General features: G+C 41.7%; 1 protein-coding gene across 1 annotated transcript in view; it reads right to left on the bottom strand.

Annotated features, from left to right (window-relative positions):
* LOC124117810 (disheveled-associated activator of morphogenesis 1-like) overlaps window positions 1-14884 on the bottom strand; it is a 180056-nt gene that overhangs the window by 43164 nt on the left and 122008 nt on the right. Inside the window, exons 7-15 of the mRNA XM_048403044.1 lie at window positions 14205-14402; window positions 13258-13368; window positions 12553-12656; window positions 11875-11941; window positions 10941-11058; window positions 9955-10084; window positions 9240-9366; window positions 8543-8665; window positions 5347-5563 (exon numbers count right to left, since the gene is read on the bottom strand). Coding sequence (XP_048259001.1) covers window positions 5347-5563; window positions 8543-8665; window positions 9240-9366; window positions 9955-10084; window positions 10941-11058; window positions 11875-11941; window positions 12553-12656; window positions 13258-13368; window positions 14205-14402 — 1195 coding nt within the window. The remainder of the gene's footprint in view (window positions 1-5346; window positions 5564-8542; window positions 8666-9239; window positions 9367-9954; window positions 10085-10940; window positions 11059-11874; window positions 11942-12552; window positions 12657-13257; window positions 13369-14204; window positions 14403-14884) is intronic.

Below are 14884 nucleotides of genomic sequence, written 5' to 3'. Positions count from 1 at the left end.
AGTGGTGATGGTGCATGCAAAAAGCCGGTGTTGAAAACACAACATCTTTTTTTCATCCAAGACCATCGCTGAGCGCTGTCTTTGTTCTCTCATAAGGTAAGCAGTAAATGCATTTAGGAGTAATGCAGGATAGGTAAAAAAATTTCTTTTAACCCATTCAGTGACTGAGTGAGTGAGTGAGTGAGTGAGTGAGTGAGTGAGTGAGTGAGTTGGGATTAATGGCGCTTTCAACAGTGTTCCAGTTATATCACGACGTGTCAGCTTAATGTGGGAGGAAAGCCTGACGTGATGCAGGTCTTGGATGTTAACACCCCTGTTGAAATCTACAAGCACAGGTATGGTCTTGACAAACCTAGAATTGGATGACAACAAACCTTCTCAAACTTAACACTGATAAGACTGAATACCTGCTAATTGGATCGAAAAGCAAGTTATCACAACTTAACCCTCTTGGTGCCACGGGACCATATATGGTCCCTCACTTTTCACACCCGCATAGTGCCAGGGGACCATATATGGTCCCGAGAAAATGCCCTTTTTAAACTTTGAAGTTTGATACTTAATACTGAGTGCGCAAAGTCAAAACTATAACCATCATCACCCCAATCATCTTAGCTTTAACATCGTGTAACTCATACTTTAGTCAATGCTACGGATTGCGAAATATGGCGAGATTAGTAAAGTGGCTACCGCTCCTCTCGGCCTTTTCTGCCATGTTTGAACACCAAGCGAATGACGGCGAATTTTGATTATGCACCCATGTCGCATACACGTAAATATTTTCAGACAAAGTCCTTGTTCATAAGAAAAAGTATGACCTGAGTGGTCAGAAAGACATATTTTTCCCAACTATATACTTATTTACGTAAATACAATTCTGTTCACTCCTTTACGAACAAGTTTATTTACACGTTTTGTATATTTTTATCGACTATCGGTAATGGCGGAATGGTCGGTACACATGAGAAAACGACAGTGTATATTTCCATTACATTTATGACGTTCATTGAATGAATTTATAACCATCATCACCCTAATCATCTCAACGTTAATATCATGTAACTCATATTTTATGCAGAGCTACGGATTGCGAAATATAGCGAGATAAGTTATGTGGTTACCGAGCTTCTCGATCTTTTTCTGCAATGTTGAACTTCATGCGAAGGAAGGCATTTTTTTATTATGCACTCGTGTCACATACACGTAACTATTATTATATCAGACAGCCAATTTGAAAATGAAATCTGATCGGACTGGTCAGAAAGATTTACTAGTCCCCACTGTACAGTTATTGGCGTAAGAGTACTAACGTTTAGTCGGCCACGGAAGTTTTTTGTTCAAGTATTGCATATGTTTATCGACTGTGTGTCATGGCGATTTAGCACGGTGCTACATACCAACCGACTGTGCAGATTGTCTTTTTGTTTATGATGCTGATTTACAGAAAATATTCAAATAAAAAATATGGAAAGATAGCTGTAATCGTTAATATTAAGTTGGTACAGTGTTTATTTATGGGCAGGAAATTCATGATCAAAACCTAAACATTGAATGGCCAAGCCCGAAGTTACCAACAGGGCACGTTTGCATCATATCTGTGCCGCGATTTCTTGTTTACCGGTTGTCCTACATACTCGCCTGTTCAGACAAATAACTGCTACTTTTTTCATATGAAATGACTAAAAGTCATGTGTGATTGCTCAAAATACCTGACCGTGTGAGTGACTTGCCCTAACTGTTTCACATTTTGTCGCAAATGTAGATTTCAAAAGTGTGGCCACGACATCTAACGTGAGTCGACGCCATATTGTAAACAAATTGTGTCAAGGTCGGTTCCACATGTGGTAGCTCGGCCCCCGTTTCTGTCGATGGTACACGCGATACAAACATAAAGCAACTTCTGAAAACATCAACATAACTTCTACAATGATGACATCAATACCTTTTTGTATTTGGATTAACCGCTTATGGATACGCTGTGCTGTTAAGTTCGATTTGGATTTGTTTTTCCTTTCATTGAAACTGTGATAATGGGGCTGTGATTGGTTTGATGAAATAGTATTTTCCATGAGTCTAATGTACATGGTACATGCTGTGATTGTAGAAGATAATTGATAACCAATTGTGTATGCATATATATATCATCAAATACACATTACTAATCTCTTCAGAAAATGGAATATATTATAGGTCTAGCTCGTTTTCAAACATTCTGCCATGGATATTAGATTCAAAATTAATATTAGATTTACAAATTATTTATGTACGCTGTACTCTCGATTAACGTATGATAATCTATTGTAAGTCTTCAACTCTTATTTGATATGTCATCTGAAATGTCAGCAATGAGTAAAATTAATTTCGTTACAATCTGCAATTTTATTCAAATAGGCTAATAGACGGTCGGTGATTTCCCGCCGCTGTGAATTTGTCGTCTGGACAGATGCGCGTGATTTGACCTCGCGTGTTGTGACGTGGATGACGTCACATGAAACAGCTGATCTAATGTTTTGGTAGTATAATGGATACACGTGGTTTCATTTTCCAAATAACAATATTCTCTTTGACTGAACTAGAAAGCATATCTAGTACATCACGATTGGAAAATATCTACGGCGACCGACGAGTGAATGAGACCGCTTATCATTTGACTAACAGTGTTGGAATATTTGGCGCAGTTTTCTAATTTTGGTATGTTGACATGTGCTTTTCATATCTGTTTGAAGGCTTGATATTCCAAAAAAAATAATGTGCATTTAGTTGATTACAGCGAGAAAGCTGTCAAAATGGATCCAATATTAAACAACCTAGAATTTTAATATTTTAGCTTCATCTATTAGAATCTCGAATGGTTCAATTTATAACATAAACAGTAAAAGTAAAGATCTACTCACAATATATAGATAATCAATTTCTGAAAGACAAAAAGTTTTCAGTGTAAATGTGATTTCGTTTTGATGATTTATATAGTTATAATTATGTCTTTTTTCACTCTGCATTATCTAAATTACCAAATACTTCGACCAGTGACATAGTAGTCATTAGATTCTACTTTGTTTTGTATCCTTAGTATGAAATAGATTTTTTTTAAATAAATATTTGTCTAAGAGCAAAATCAATGCATTCTTGTGTTGTTGTTTTTCACCATTTTAATTTGTATATCTTCCCTCCAAGCTGTAGATCTAGTTTAGCTAGCCCAAAATTAAGAAAAAAGGAAAGACATAATAAACCATTTTTATTAAAGATTTTGCTTGTTAAATTTTCGAAGTTCAATACCAAGAATATATTTTTCCTTTATGACAAATAATTCCATTACTTTCATTGACCTACGATCATTATCTATTTTAAACTTTTCCTTTAGTAGAATGGGATGGAATGGGAAACTAGTGGAAATAAACTATCACGTATGTCCTTAAATGTACATACCTATAGCTAGGTGTAAATACACTTCTAAAGTCGTATTTATAAATCAAATGAATAAATGAAATAAACGGTGGTATTTCATGGACTGGCCATACAAGTATATTTTGAGCAAAGGTCTAAGTTAGGCAGCCAAGTGCGAAATACGAACTGATACAAGGATGTATGTTTTCTGGTGGTCATAGTGAAACAATGACATATCGCGCCCGAGTTGCGAGTGATCGAAAATAGGTTTGTTGAATAGATTTGCTGCCCATGAAAACGTTTCAACAATTTTGATTGAATCTACATGTACTTACTCTTGGGTGGTATTACGTTAGTATAATCTTGTTAATTATTAAGAAATAATAATGATGCCCGATATTGAGCGATGTCAATTTGAGTATTGTTAGGGCTGTTTGGCGATCTTTCACATTTTGTCCTTTGAAAATGTACGAAGTCAATTACCCCGAAGTTGTTTTTATCACTAATAAAAGAGCACGGTCATTGAAACATACATGGACGTAACCGGGATTTCTTTAAGATATACATTCCAAACTGTCATTCGTTTTGTGATTTTATCTTTGAAACAGTCTGCGTATGAATTAATCACGACCACTTATGTCAATTTTGTTTCGACATAAAAAACACGCACAATTTCATCGGGATTTTTTATCGGTAAATATAACTCACGGAAAATTCTCAGTGAATGTGTACTTCAACATAAATATCATATGTCTATCACTGTTAGGACATGTACTTGCCAATGATATGAATTATTGGTCATTTAGATTTCAAACAAGGGCGCTTACTTGACTTTGCTTGCCGTATTCGGGTGCGTCCATATTACGATTAATGTGACAAAGTAGGAAACTTATAATACCAGCACTTTTATAGATGGCTGGCCAGTGCATAGATCTTAGGGATTTGGTGACTTTAGATACTGTTGGAAAGACAATCAACTTGAGTTGCATGTTATACAGTTTGGTTACACTGTGTGAAGAAATAAAGACGTTGCAACACTTTTGATACAATGTATACGTTTTTGTAACCGCGACGTCAGCACAGTGCGGCACTGAGCGGTTTGCAGGCTGACTGACGTCCAGGCACCATGAGGGTTAAAGCTTTAGATTGTGACATAAAAATTGGAGATGTAAAGGTAACACCAAGCCAGAAAGTGAAGAACCTTGGAGTATGGTCCTGTCTCTTGTTATGTCCCGGATAGACTACTGCAATAGCCTTCTCTCTAACATCAGTAAACAACAAATTAACCGACTTCAACTATTACAGAATGCTGCTGCAAGAATTGTCACAAGAACCCGCAAATTTGAACATACAACCCCGATTCTAGAGAGCCTACACTGACTGCCAATACCTGCACGACTTGACTACAAATTTCTCCTCTTTGCCTACAAATGTGTCAACCATCTAGCTCCAGCCTACTTGACAGAACTGATTCCACCTTAAAGAATGTGCGCCCTCTGCGGTCCCAAAACCAGCTCCTTCTAACAGTGCCACCTGTGAAGACATTATCATTCGGCATGCGATCCTTCGCCTACACAGCAAGCTCCAAGTGGAATGAACTCCCTCTCTCCATAAAGACTTCCTCATCACTCTCCTGCTTCAAAAAACCCATCAAGACCCACCTGTTCAAAAAACACTCCCACTGACTACAAGTTTCATTATAGCGCACAGAGCACTTATGCACAGTGAATGCTGCGCTATACAAATGTATAAATTATTATTATTATTAGAAACATAATCGGGTCGAACCAGGATTCAAACCCACAACCATAGGTTTTTGGTGAGAATTCCTTGAATACAAGTACTTGCCAAGTCGTTAATAGCACTTAGAAGAACATGATGACTTTTATGGATAACAACTTCTCTATGGTTGGAGCAATGTTTCAGGGCTACTTCTTGCCCTTCATCAGGAGAATACTGTACCTGGTTGTCCTGGAGCTGGTGGTGGTGGAGGAGGAGCTGACCCTGGGGGTGGGGGTGGGGGTGGTGGAGGGGGTGGGGCAGGAGCTGAGTTCATCCTTCCTAGGGGTGCTATATATGTAGTGGTAGCAGATGACAGGCCCACTTTGGCATCGTCTGGGAGGCTGCCTGTCTTCACCAGGTGTTGTAGTTTCTGCTTCTCACCACGCTCTGTCTCCAGCTGAAATACATTACATACACTGGTGTTACTCTTAATATAACAGTTCATTATATCTACTATAGTCATTAATGATCCCTGTCTCAAAGGAACAATGCATATTACTGAATTTGACAACTTAAGTGCTGTGCATGAGTTTCTTCCTTTGCAACAGTTTCTATGCTTGTACGCTGCCATTTCCTGCCACCGACAATGTGGTCTCTCTCATAGCTGTAATCTCCCCTCCTACCTGTAGTCTCCCCTCCAACCTGTGGTCTCCCTCCTACCTGTGTCCTCCCCTCCTACCTATAGTCTCCCCTTCTATCTATAGTCTCCCCTCTGGCCTATAGTCTTCCCTCCTACCTATAGTCTGCCCTCCTACCTACAGTCTCCCCTCCTACCTATAGTCTCCCCTCTGGCCTATAGTCTCCCCTCCTACCTGTAGTCTCCCCTCCTGCCTGTGTCCTCCCCTCCTCTGCCTGTAGTCTCCCCTCCTACCTACAGTCTCCCCTCCTCTGCCTGTAGTCTCCCCTCCTGCCTATAGTCTCCCCTCCTGCCTGTGTCCTCCCCTCCTCTGCCTGTAGTCTCCCCTCCTACCTACAGTCTCCCCTCCTACCTATAGTCTTCCCTCTGGCCTATAGTCTCCCCTCTGGCCTATAGTCTCCCCTCTGGCCTATAGTCTCCCCTCCTGCCTGTGTCCTCCCCTCCTGCCTGTGTCCTCCCCTCCTCTGCCTGTAGTCTCCCCTCCTACCTACAGTCTCCCCTCCTCTGCCTATAGTCTTCCCTCTGGCCTATAGTCTTCCCTCCTACCTGTAGTCTCCCCTCCTCCCTGTGTCCTCCCCTCCTCTGCCTGTAGTCTCCCCTCCTACCTACAGTCTCCCCTCCTCTGCCTATAGTCTTCCCTCTGGCCTATAGTCTCCCCTCCTGCCTGTGTCCTCCCCTCCTCTGCCTGTAGTCTCCCCTCCTACCTACAGTCTCCCCTCCTCTGCCTGTAGTCTCCCCTCCTGCCTATAGTCTTCCCTCTGGCCTATAGTCTCCCCTCTGGCCTATAGTCTTCCCTCTGGCCTATAGTCTCCCCTCTGGCCTATAGTCTCCCCTCTGGCCTATAGTCTTCCCTCCTACCTGTAGTCTCCCCTCCTCCCTGTGTCCTCCCCTCCTCTGCCTGTAGTCTCCCCTCCTACCTACAGTCTCCCCTCCTCTGCCTATAGTCTTCCCTCTGGCCTATAGTCTCCCCTCCTGCCTGTGTCCTCCCCTCCTCTGCCTGTAGTCTCCCCTCCTACCTAAAGTCTCCCCTCCTCTGCCTGTAGTCTCCCCTCCTACCTATAGTCTCCCCTCCTACCTACAGTCTCCCCTCCTACCTATAGCCTTCCCTCCTACCTATAGTCTCCCCTCCTACCTACAGTCTCCCCTCCTACCTATAGCCTTCCCTCCTACCTATAGTCTCCCCTCTGGCCTATAGTCTCCCCTCCTGCCTGTGTCCTCCCCTCCTCTGCCTGTAGTCTCCCCTCCTACCTACAGTCTCCCCTCCTCTGCCTGTAGTCTCCCCTCCTGCCTATAGTCTTCCCTCTGGCCTATAGTCTCCCCTCTGGCCTATAGTCTCCCCTCTGGCCTATAGTCTCCCCTCCTACCTAAAGTCTCCCCTCCTCTGCCTGTAGTCTCCCCTCCTACCTATAGTCTCCCCTCCTACCTACAGTCTCCCCTCCTACCTATAGCCTTCCCTCCTACCTATAGTCTCCCCTCCTACCTACAGTCTCCCCTCCTACCTATAGCCTTCCCTCCTACCTGTAGTCTCACCTCCTACCTACAGTCTCCCCTCCTACCTATAGCCTTCCCTCCTACCTATAGTCTCCCCTCCTACCTACAGTCTCACCTCCTACCTATAGCCTTTCCTCCTACCTATAGTCTCCCCTCCTACCTACAGTCTCCCCTCCTACCTATAGCCTTCCCTCCTACCTATAGTCTCACCTCCTACCTACAGTCTCCCCTCCTACCTATAGCCTTCCCTCCTACCTGTAGTCTCCCCTACTACCCATAGTCTCCCCTCCTACCTATAGCCTTCCCTCCTACCTGTAGTCTCCCCTACTACCCATAGTCTTCCCTCCTACCTATAGTCTGCCCTCCTACCTACAGTCTCCCCTCCTGCCTATTGTCTCCCCTCCTACCTATAGTCTCCCCTCCTGCCTGTAGTCTCCCCTCTTACCTGTGGCCTCCCCTCCTGCCTATAGTCTCCCCTCCTGCCTGTGGCCTCCCCTCCTACCTGTAGTCTCCCCTCTTACCTGTGGCCTCCCCTCCTACCTGTAGTCTCCCCTCCTCTGCCTGTAGTCTCCCCTCCTACCTATAGTCTCCCCTCTTACCTGTAGTCTCCCCTCCTACCTACAGTCTCCCCTCCTACCTATAGCCTTCCCTCCTACCTATAGTCTCCCCTCTGGCCTATAGTCTTCCCTCCTACCTATAGTCTGCCCTCCTACCTACAGTCTCCCCTCCTGCCTATTGTCTCCCCTCCTACCTATAGTCTCCCCTCCTGCCTGTAGTCTCCCCTCTTACCTGTGGCCTCCCCTCCTGCCTATAGTCTCCCCTCCTGCCTGTGGCCTCCCCTCCTACCTGTAGTCTCCCCTCTTACCTGTGGCCTCCCCTCCTGCCTATAGTCTCCCCTCCTGCCTGTGGCCTCCCCTCCTACCTGTAGTCTCCCCTCTTACCTGTGGCCTCCCCTCCTACCTGTAGTCTCCCCTCCTCTGCCTGTAGTCTCCCCTCCTACCTATAGTCTCCCCTCCTGCCTATAGTCTCCCCTCCTGCCTATAGTCTCCCCTCTTACCTATAGCCTTCCCTTTCTCCCTATAGTCTCCCCTCCTACCTGTTGCATCCCCTCCTACCTATAGTCTCCCCTCCTACCTGTTGCCTCCCCTCCTACCTATAGTCTCCCCTCCTACCTGTTGCCTCCCCTCCTGCCTGTAGTCTCCCCTCCTGCCTATAGTCTCCCCTCCTACCGATAGCCTCCCCTCCTACCTGTGTTTTGGCCTCTGCCAGGGAAGACAGCAGGTTGTCCAGCTGCTGCTTGGTCTCAGTGTGGTTGGCCACCTCCTTCTCCAGCTTCGTCTTCATCTTGTTCATGGTGGTGATCAGCTCCTCCTGGGCACACACAACAGGGGTCACTTTATATGTATTAGCACACAGCATCTATCTTCATTAACTAATAATCGCAATATTTTGTGATGTTTCAAGTTGTGAGGACTATAGATGTTTGCCACATGGCCTCCAATATCGTAATAAAGAATCTTGACTACAAGCATATGTGAAACATGTGGTCAAAGCTCCACACATTCATAAAAATCATCATGTGACACTAATCAACTGTTTTTCAGAAAGACAATGTGGTGTTTCGAGTTCAGAAGTAATATTGGTGGTGTACATAAAATTATTTCTCAGACTGAGTACATTGGATATTTACCAATGAATTGAGAGCATACTGAATTGAGAGCATAGTGGTTGGTCAGCGTTGACTCACTTTTGAAAGCTTTATGTCACTTGTGCATTAACAATTTGCTCTCTGTGATATTTTAAGTATGTAAATATTTTGTGAAAAAAATAAAATACATCATATTTTTGACAGAGCAAATGTAATAGTTTAATTGTAGTCACTATTAGTGAAATAATTACGCCCAAATCCTAATGGTTGGTATCTCTGGTCTAGTGTCACATGTACCTTCTCCTGTAGCCTGACTTCACACTCCCTTTCCTTCTTAGCAAGTTTGGCGTTGAGCTCATCATTTGACTTCTCCATCTCACGGAGTTTCTGCTGGAATGCCTTCACATCGTTCTCACTGGCCAGTCTGTGACACAAACACAAAATATATTCGGGCCGTCTTTTTTTTCTTGCAAATAAGAAAAAAACAAATTTTAAGGATTTTTTTCCATCCTAACGTGTTTGTTAATAAATGTCAGTACCCAAAAAAAGTCCAAGAAGATCATTTTGGAAAGGGACATTCATTTAATTTTTCTTGTTTCAATAATTACTATATTCATCCCTTTGGCCACAAAAATTAATTTTAAATTTTATTCAAATATTTAAAAATGTGGTATGGAAGGAAATCTGTTTTATTTTTTCAAACAAACTGTTCAAGCCAATTATGTACATGAACTCTCGACTGGTGTGATTCACATTTTGTTAAGTCTCTTTGCAATATGGACAAGTTTGTGGAATGGTAAGTGCTTATCAGCAACAGGTGCAGAATGGTCCTGATTATATTCTAGCCATTGTCAGTACCCAATCGTACCAATCTAAAATTGGTACAACTGACAATATCTTATTGCCAAGTTTAACATTTTTAAACCTTATAACAAGAATAAATCAGTGGGAAAAGTGAACATAAACTTTCATCATCACTGTATTCTCACAAAAGACACCAATGGTTACTCACTGATTGACAACCTGCTTGACGTTGATTTCAAGTGGAGCTGCATCTGGGTCCTGGTTGTTCTTCTGGAGAACCACCTGCTGCACGATCTTGTCAATCAGCACCCACACAGACGTGATGTCATGCTTCCCGTCTACAACATACACACACAAGTGAGGTGAGGTGAAATAGAGCTTAACGTTGCGTCCATGATTATTGCACTTATATAGCGACAAGCATGCACGTGTGACTGCTTGTACTAGTCCGGACTGACTCTGATTTTATAGTGCTAGCCCACTGGGATACCATGCCGCAGTTGAACATGAATTTCCCATTCCGACACAGCATATGGACTCCAAGCTGACCAGTCCTTGTTTTAGCCCCTTAAATGCCAAACGTCAGGCAGGGTAACAACTAGTACCATCTTTTAAGGTCTTTTGGTATGACAGGCCCGGGGATCAAACCCCGGACCTTCTGCTCTGAGCAGACACTCGGACACTAGACCACAAAGACGGTATGTCACACAGAGTGACTGAGAGATTGGATGAGACAAAGGACTTTGCAACTTTGATTTGAACAGTTTTTCATTTATAAAATGACATGTAAGTGTAGTGGCAAGAAAATGTCAGAGTCCAGATGGAATTCAAACCACAGACCTGATACGAGGTCAGATACCTTGTCCACATGACCAAACAGTGTAAACTTGTCAGCAACCTGACAAGGTAAGGATGTCACTGTCAGATGACTCCATGCCCTGCTACATAAGTGTGATGAGGCAGCTAAACTCACTACGTCTCCCATAACACACAGGATGGTCAAGTCTTCTATAGTTCTGATACTGAATCAGGCTGCAACTAAGATTGGAACCAATCATCAGCTAAAGGAGGCAACCCTACATAGTGAATTGCATCTTCGAACTGGGGCACCATGTGCTTCGATACCAAGGTAACCACTTGGGCATATTTCTGGCAAAATGTGAGCCCCTCCCTGATGAAGATGGTGAGACTTACACGGCAGAAGCAGGAGGTGGTGGAGGATGGACTGGAGGTTGGAGTATGCCACCGACATTGTCAGCTTCTTCCTCAACACCTCAAACATCGTCGAGGCACTTTTTGTATCTACATGAATCTGGAACACAAGAATAGCTTGATATTCACCCAACACACAAAGTAGCAGCAACTATGTGATGTGGTCTGGACATTGTTTGAAATGTAAGTATTATCATATGTTTATATATATATATATATATATGATATATATATATATATATATATATATATATATATATATATATATTAGTAATATTACTTTAGTAGTATATATTAGTTTTAATTGGCTAGCGCTTACGAGTTTCTTCAGGCCATAACTGAATAACGGACATGAAGTAGTAAGTGAGTGAGTGAGTTGGGTTTAACACCGCTTTTAACAATATTCCAGTTATATCGCGGCTTGTCAGCTTAATGTGGGAGGAAAGCCCGAAGTGATGCAGGTCTCAGACGTTTACCACTTCGATGAAACCCACGAGCATGGGTATGGTGCTGACAAACCTAGAAACATAATCGGGGCGAACCAGGATTCGAACCCACAATCAAAGGTTTTTGGCGTGCCCAAGGGACGCAACTCTGCACAGCGAATTGCGGCTCCTTAGACGACTGGGCCACCCATGCCCCCGACATGAAGTAGTAACTATAACTGAATAATGGACATGAAGTAGTAACTATATATGTTACTACTTCATGTCCGTTATTCAGTTATGGCCTGATGAGACTTGTACGTAGTACAAGTTGAAAGCGCTAGCCAATTAAAACTGTGTTCAATCTTACTCCACTTATCTAACTATTACTATATTGTGCCCGAGAGTTAGAACTTTACTGTGCTTTATATATTTATAAGTGTTTTTACGATGTTGATGAATATTTGTTATACATGGACTTTTTAACTTACCCCTTCAAATCTTTTCGTTAATTCCTTTTCATCATCTGTGCGGACCATCTCGAAAAAGTCTAAATGTCTGAAAATAAAGGGATTTTATTTGAAACATCAACACAATGGACATAATATTATGTTTATATTACTTTCAAATGTGAATTGAATTTCATTTTATGAAGACTTCAATCAAGAATAATAAATATCAGTATGAACTGTTACTTCATGTTTTATATTCATATTCAGTGTTGGACAATTGGTCATGCTTATGTCTATAGATTCTGTACCAAACCATCAATATTCATGATTATTGTGTTTATCTTATTTCATCCATTAGTGTCTGCTGCAGCAGCATCACAGCACGTCATCTTTATGTGGGGAGAAAAGCCCAAAGTGATTCATGTCATTGATGTTTCCCACTTTGGGGAAATTGGCAAGCATGCTATAGTGCTGACAAACAAAGGACATTAGGGAAAATCTTGGAGTCAAACACACATCGAGCTGACAAAACTCAACACAGGGAAGTTGAGTGCCTCCAACTACTGGGCCATCCATGCCCAAGGCAGATCCAAGACAAACTGAGCTTTCGAATTCATGATCAGCAGATCCTGCCATTGATAGGGGATGCAACTCAGTGAATTGCGCCACACTAAACCTCTGGGCCACCAGGACCCCTATAAAAGCCAGTCCACTTACCTATCTAATGTGCTGTTGTCTAGAGAGCGAAGCTTGTCAATGACTGGTTGTATTCCCAGCATCAGTAGCTCATAGCGGAGATGCAGTCGAAACTCAAGTCGGTCCTTTCAAGGAAACAAATGACAGATTTGAATAAATTATTGCAATATGAGGGATATTTTGCTGTAGGTTCTAATCACTTGCTTGATAATGGTGTTGGAACCTACACTGAAATGTTTCTGTTGTTATAAAGAAGTTGTACATCCATATATCTAATCTTTACTTAGTACTCCAACTTCCAAATGCCTCTCAAAGAAGTTATTGCAAATTACTATATCACCTATAATACTAGAACCTAATAAGTAGCAGTCAATATAATTAATTAATACAGTTCAAAAGTCAATGACTGACATGTCTGTGTGCAAATCACTGTTTTATATGAGGTTGATATAAAGTGTTATATAATGATATGCAGCAGTAAACATCCCTCTGAAATATGTCTGTTGCCTTATTTCTCAGTATACATACAATACAAACAAACCCGTAAAGTGTATTAAACTTGTTTTAGTGTAGGATAAATATGCATTTGACTCTACATTTGACTCTTTGATTAAAAGATAAGAAATAAAGAAAACCTTAGTAGTAGTTCCTATTTCATATGGCCATGAGTAGCTGCAAAACTGCTGATGTGGCTTAAAACATTCTTCTCTCACGCACTGACTCTACCTGTCCTGGACCATAGTTGATTGCTGCATTGATGAAAGACATAATAGCAGTCTTCAGGCAAACCTCATCTCTGTGTTTTCCTGTACTACGGTCAAGGTCACAGATCAATGTCTGAAAAAATAATGTTAAATTTAACTTGCTTTCTGGAAAAAAAAGAACATATATTTTCATTTATGATAAACAAAAGTAAATTATATCTCCAAATGAAAACGGCAACATAACATTATTTACGATCATTTGTCACTGAATGCATGTAACTACAGGCAAATAAATACTTCCTAAAATAAGAAGAAAATCGACTCACAAACAACAACAAATCGGTCTTTATCTAACTATCCCTTTGCAGAACATTATCTCATGAAATAATTAATCCCAATATCCTTCTTATGGGCCCTGATTTAACAAAAAAATCTACCGAAGAAGGGGGGGTAACTTAATCTTTCTCATTCATAACATCGTTAGGCACAGGTAATTGGTTCCACCCAATTCTGAATATTTCATAAGAAGAATATTTTGTTTTCAAACATCATCAAATACCAAGCGAGAGACAGGGTCATTAATAAATAACAGTGAGCAGTTTGAGCATCTTAAAACCCTAGTCTGTGTGTAAAGGACAAACCAATTTACTTTCTTGCTTCAAGAATAACTTTGCAAAAGTAAAACAAAATAGAATAAAAAAATGTTTGATTGCATGTAATCTTCTTCTTGTTTTGTTAGTCCAAACTTCAAAACTTTCAATTGATATGACAAATGCCCTAGTAATATTATCTTCCTTTTGCTCCAATAAAATTTCTTGTGGGGCAATTCTTGCAAAGTTGTAAGTAAAAACAGCAGTTACAAACTTATTAAGAACAATCTATAGCTCAGTGTCAGCAATTTCATCATTGCATTTCAAATTTGAAATTTCAGTGACCATTTGTTATCTTCTCTTTGTTGCTTGTACTCACCTGAAACCTGGTTCTCTCCCCTGCATGTTTCTGGAAGTGCAGCATTGCATTGAGGACTTTGCGATGTCCACCTGGAACTAGACACACAGCACCGAGAATCTCCAGCACAGCCGTCTTGGTCTTGATGTTCTCCACGCTTAAACTTTGAGCAATAATGTTGATCCCGTTTGGGTGAGCTAATACATGGGACCGCCCTTGCTGCAACATGATGGACATTGTTATTAATGCACGGCCACTTTTGTCTTTGGAACACTTACCACTTTTAGCTTCTCATTGTGGATAACTTTCTTGCTTTGTATTTTGACATTGATTCAAGTAAAATGTTTTATCCTGATCTCTTTGGGAATGTGAGCCTCATCGTTCCTGGCATACGAGTCGAGTGTGAGGTTAATGTTAATGGAGCCATGGAACATATGGCAGGAAATTGGGATCTCCATGAAATATAACTTTATGGTATATGGTACCAAGTTTGTAGCTACAAGGATCACCCATGGAATATATGCTTAATGGTATATGGTACCAAGTTGGTGGATACGAGGATCACCCATGGAATACAAGCCTGATGTTAAGTGGTGCCAAGTAGGTGGACAGGAAGATCACCAAGGGATCATACGCATACGTCTAAAGGTATGATGGGCTGAGCTGGTCAACATGAATATTTCCCAAGGAATACAAGACAT

Source organism: Haliotis rufescens, unplaced genomic scaffold (genome assembly GCF_023055435.1).
Source record: "Haliotis rufescens isolate VD_foot unplaced genomic scaffold, xgHalRufe1.0.p SCAF_3, whole genome shotgun sequence".
Classification (NCBI taxonomy): Eukaryota; Metazoa; Mollusca; class Gastropoda; order Lepetellida; family Haliotidae; genus Haliotis; species Haliotis rufescens.
This window is presented reverse-complemented; position numbering and strand designations above follow the sequence as displayed.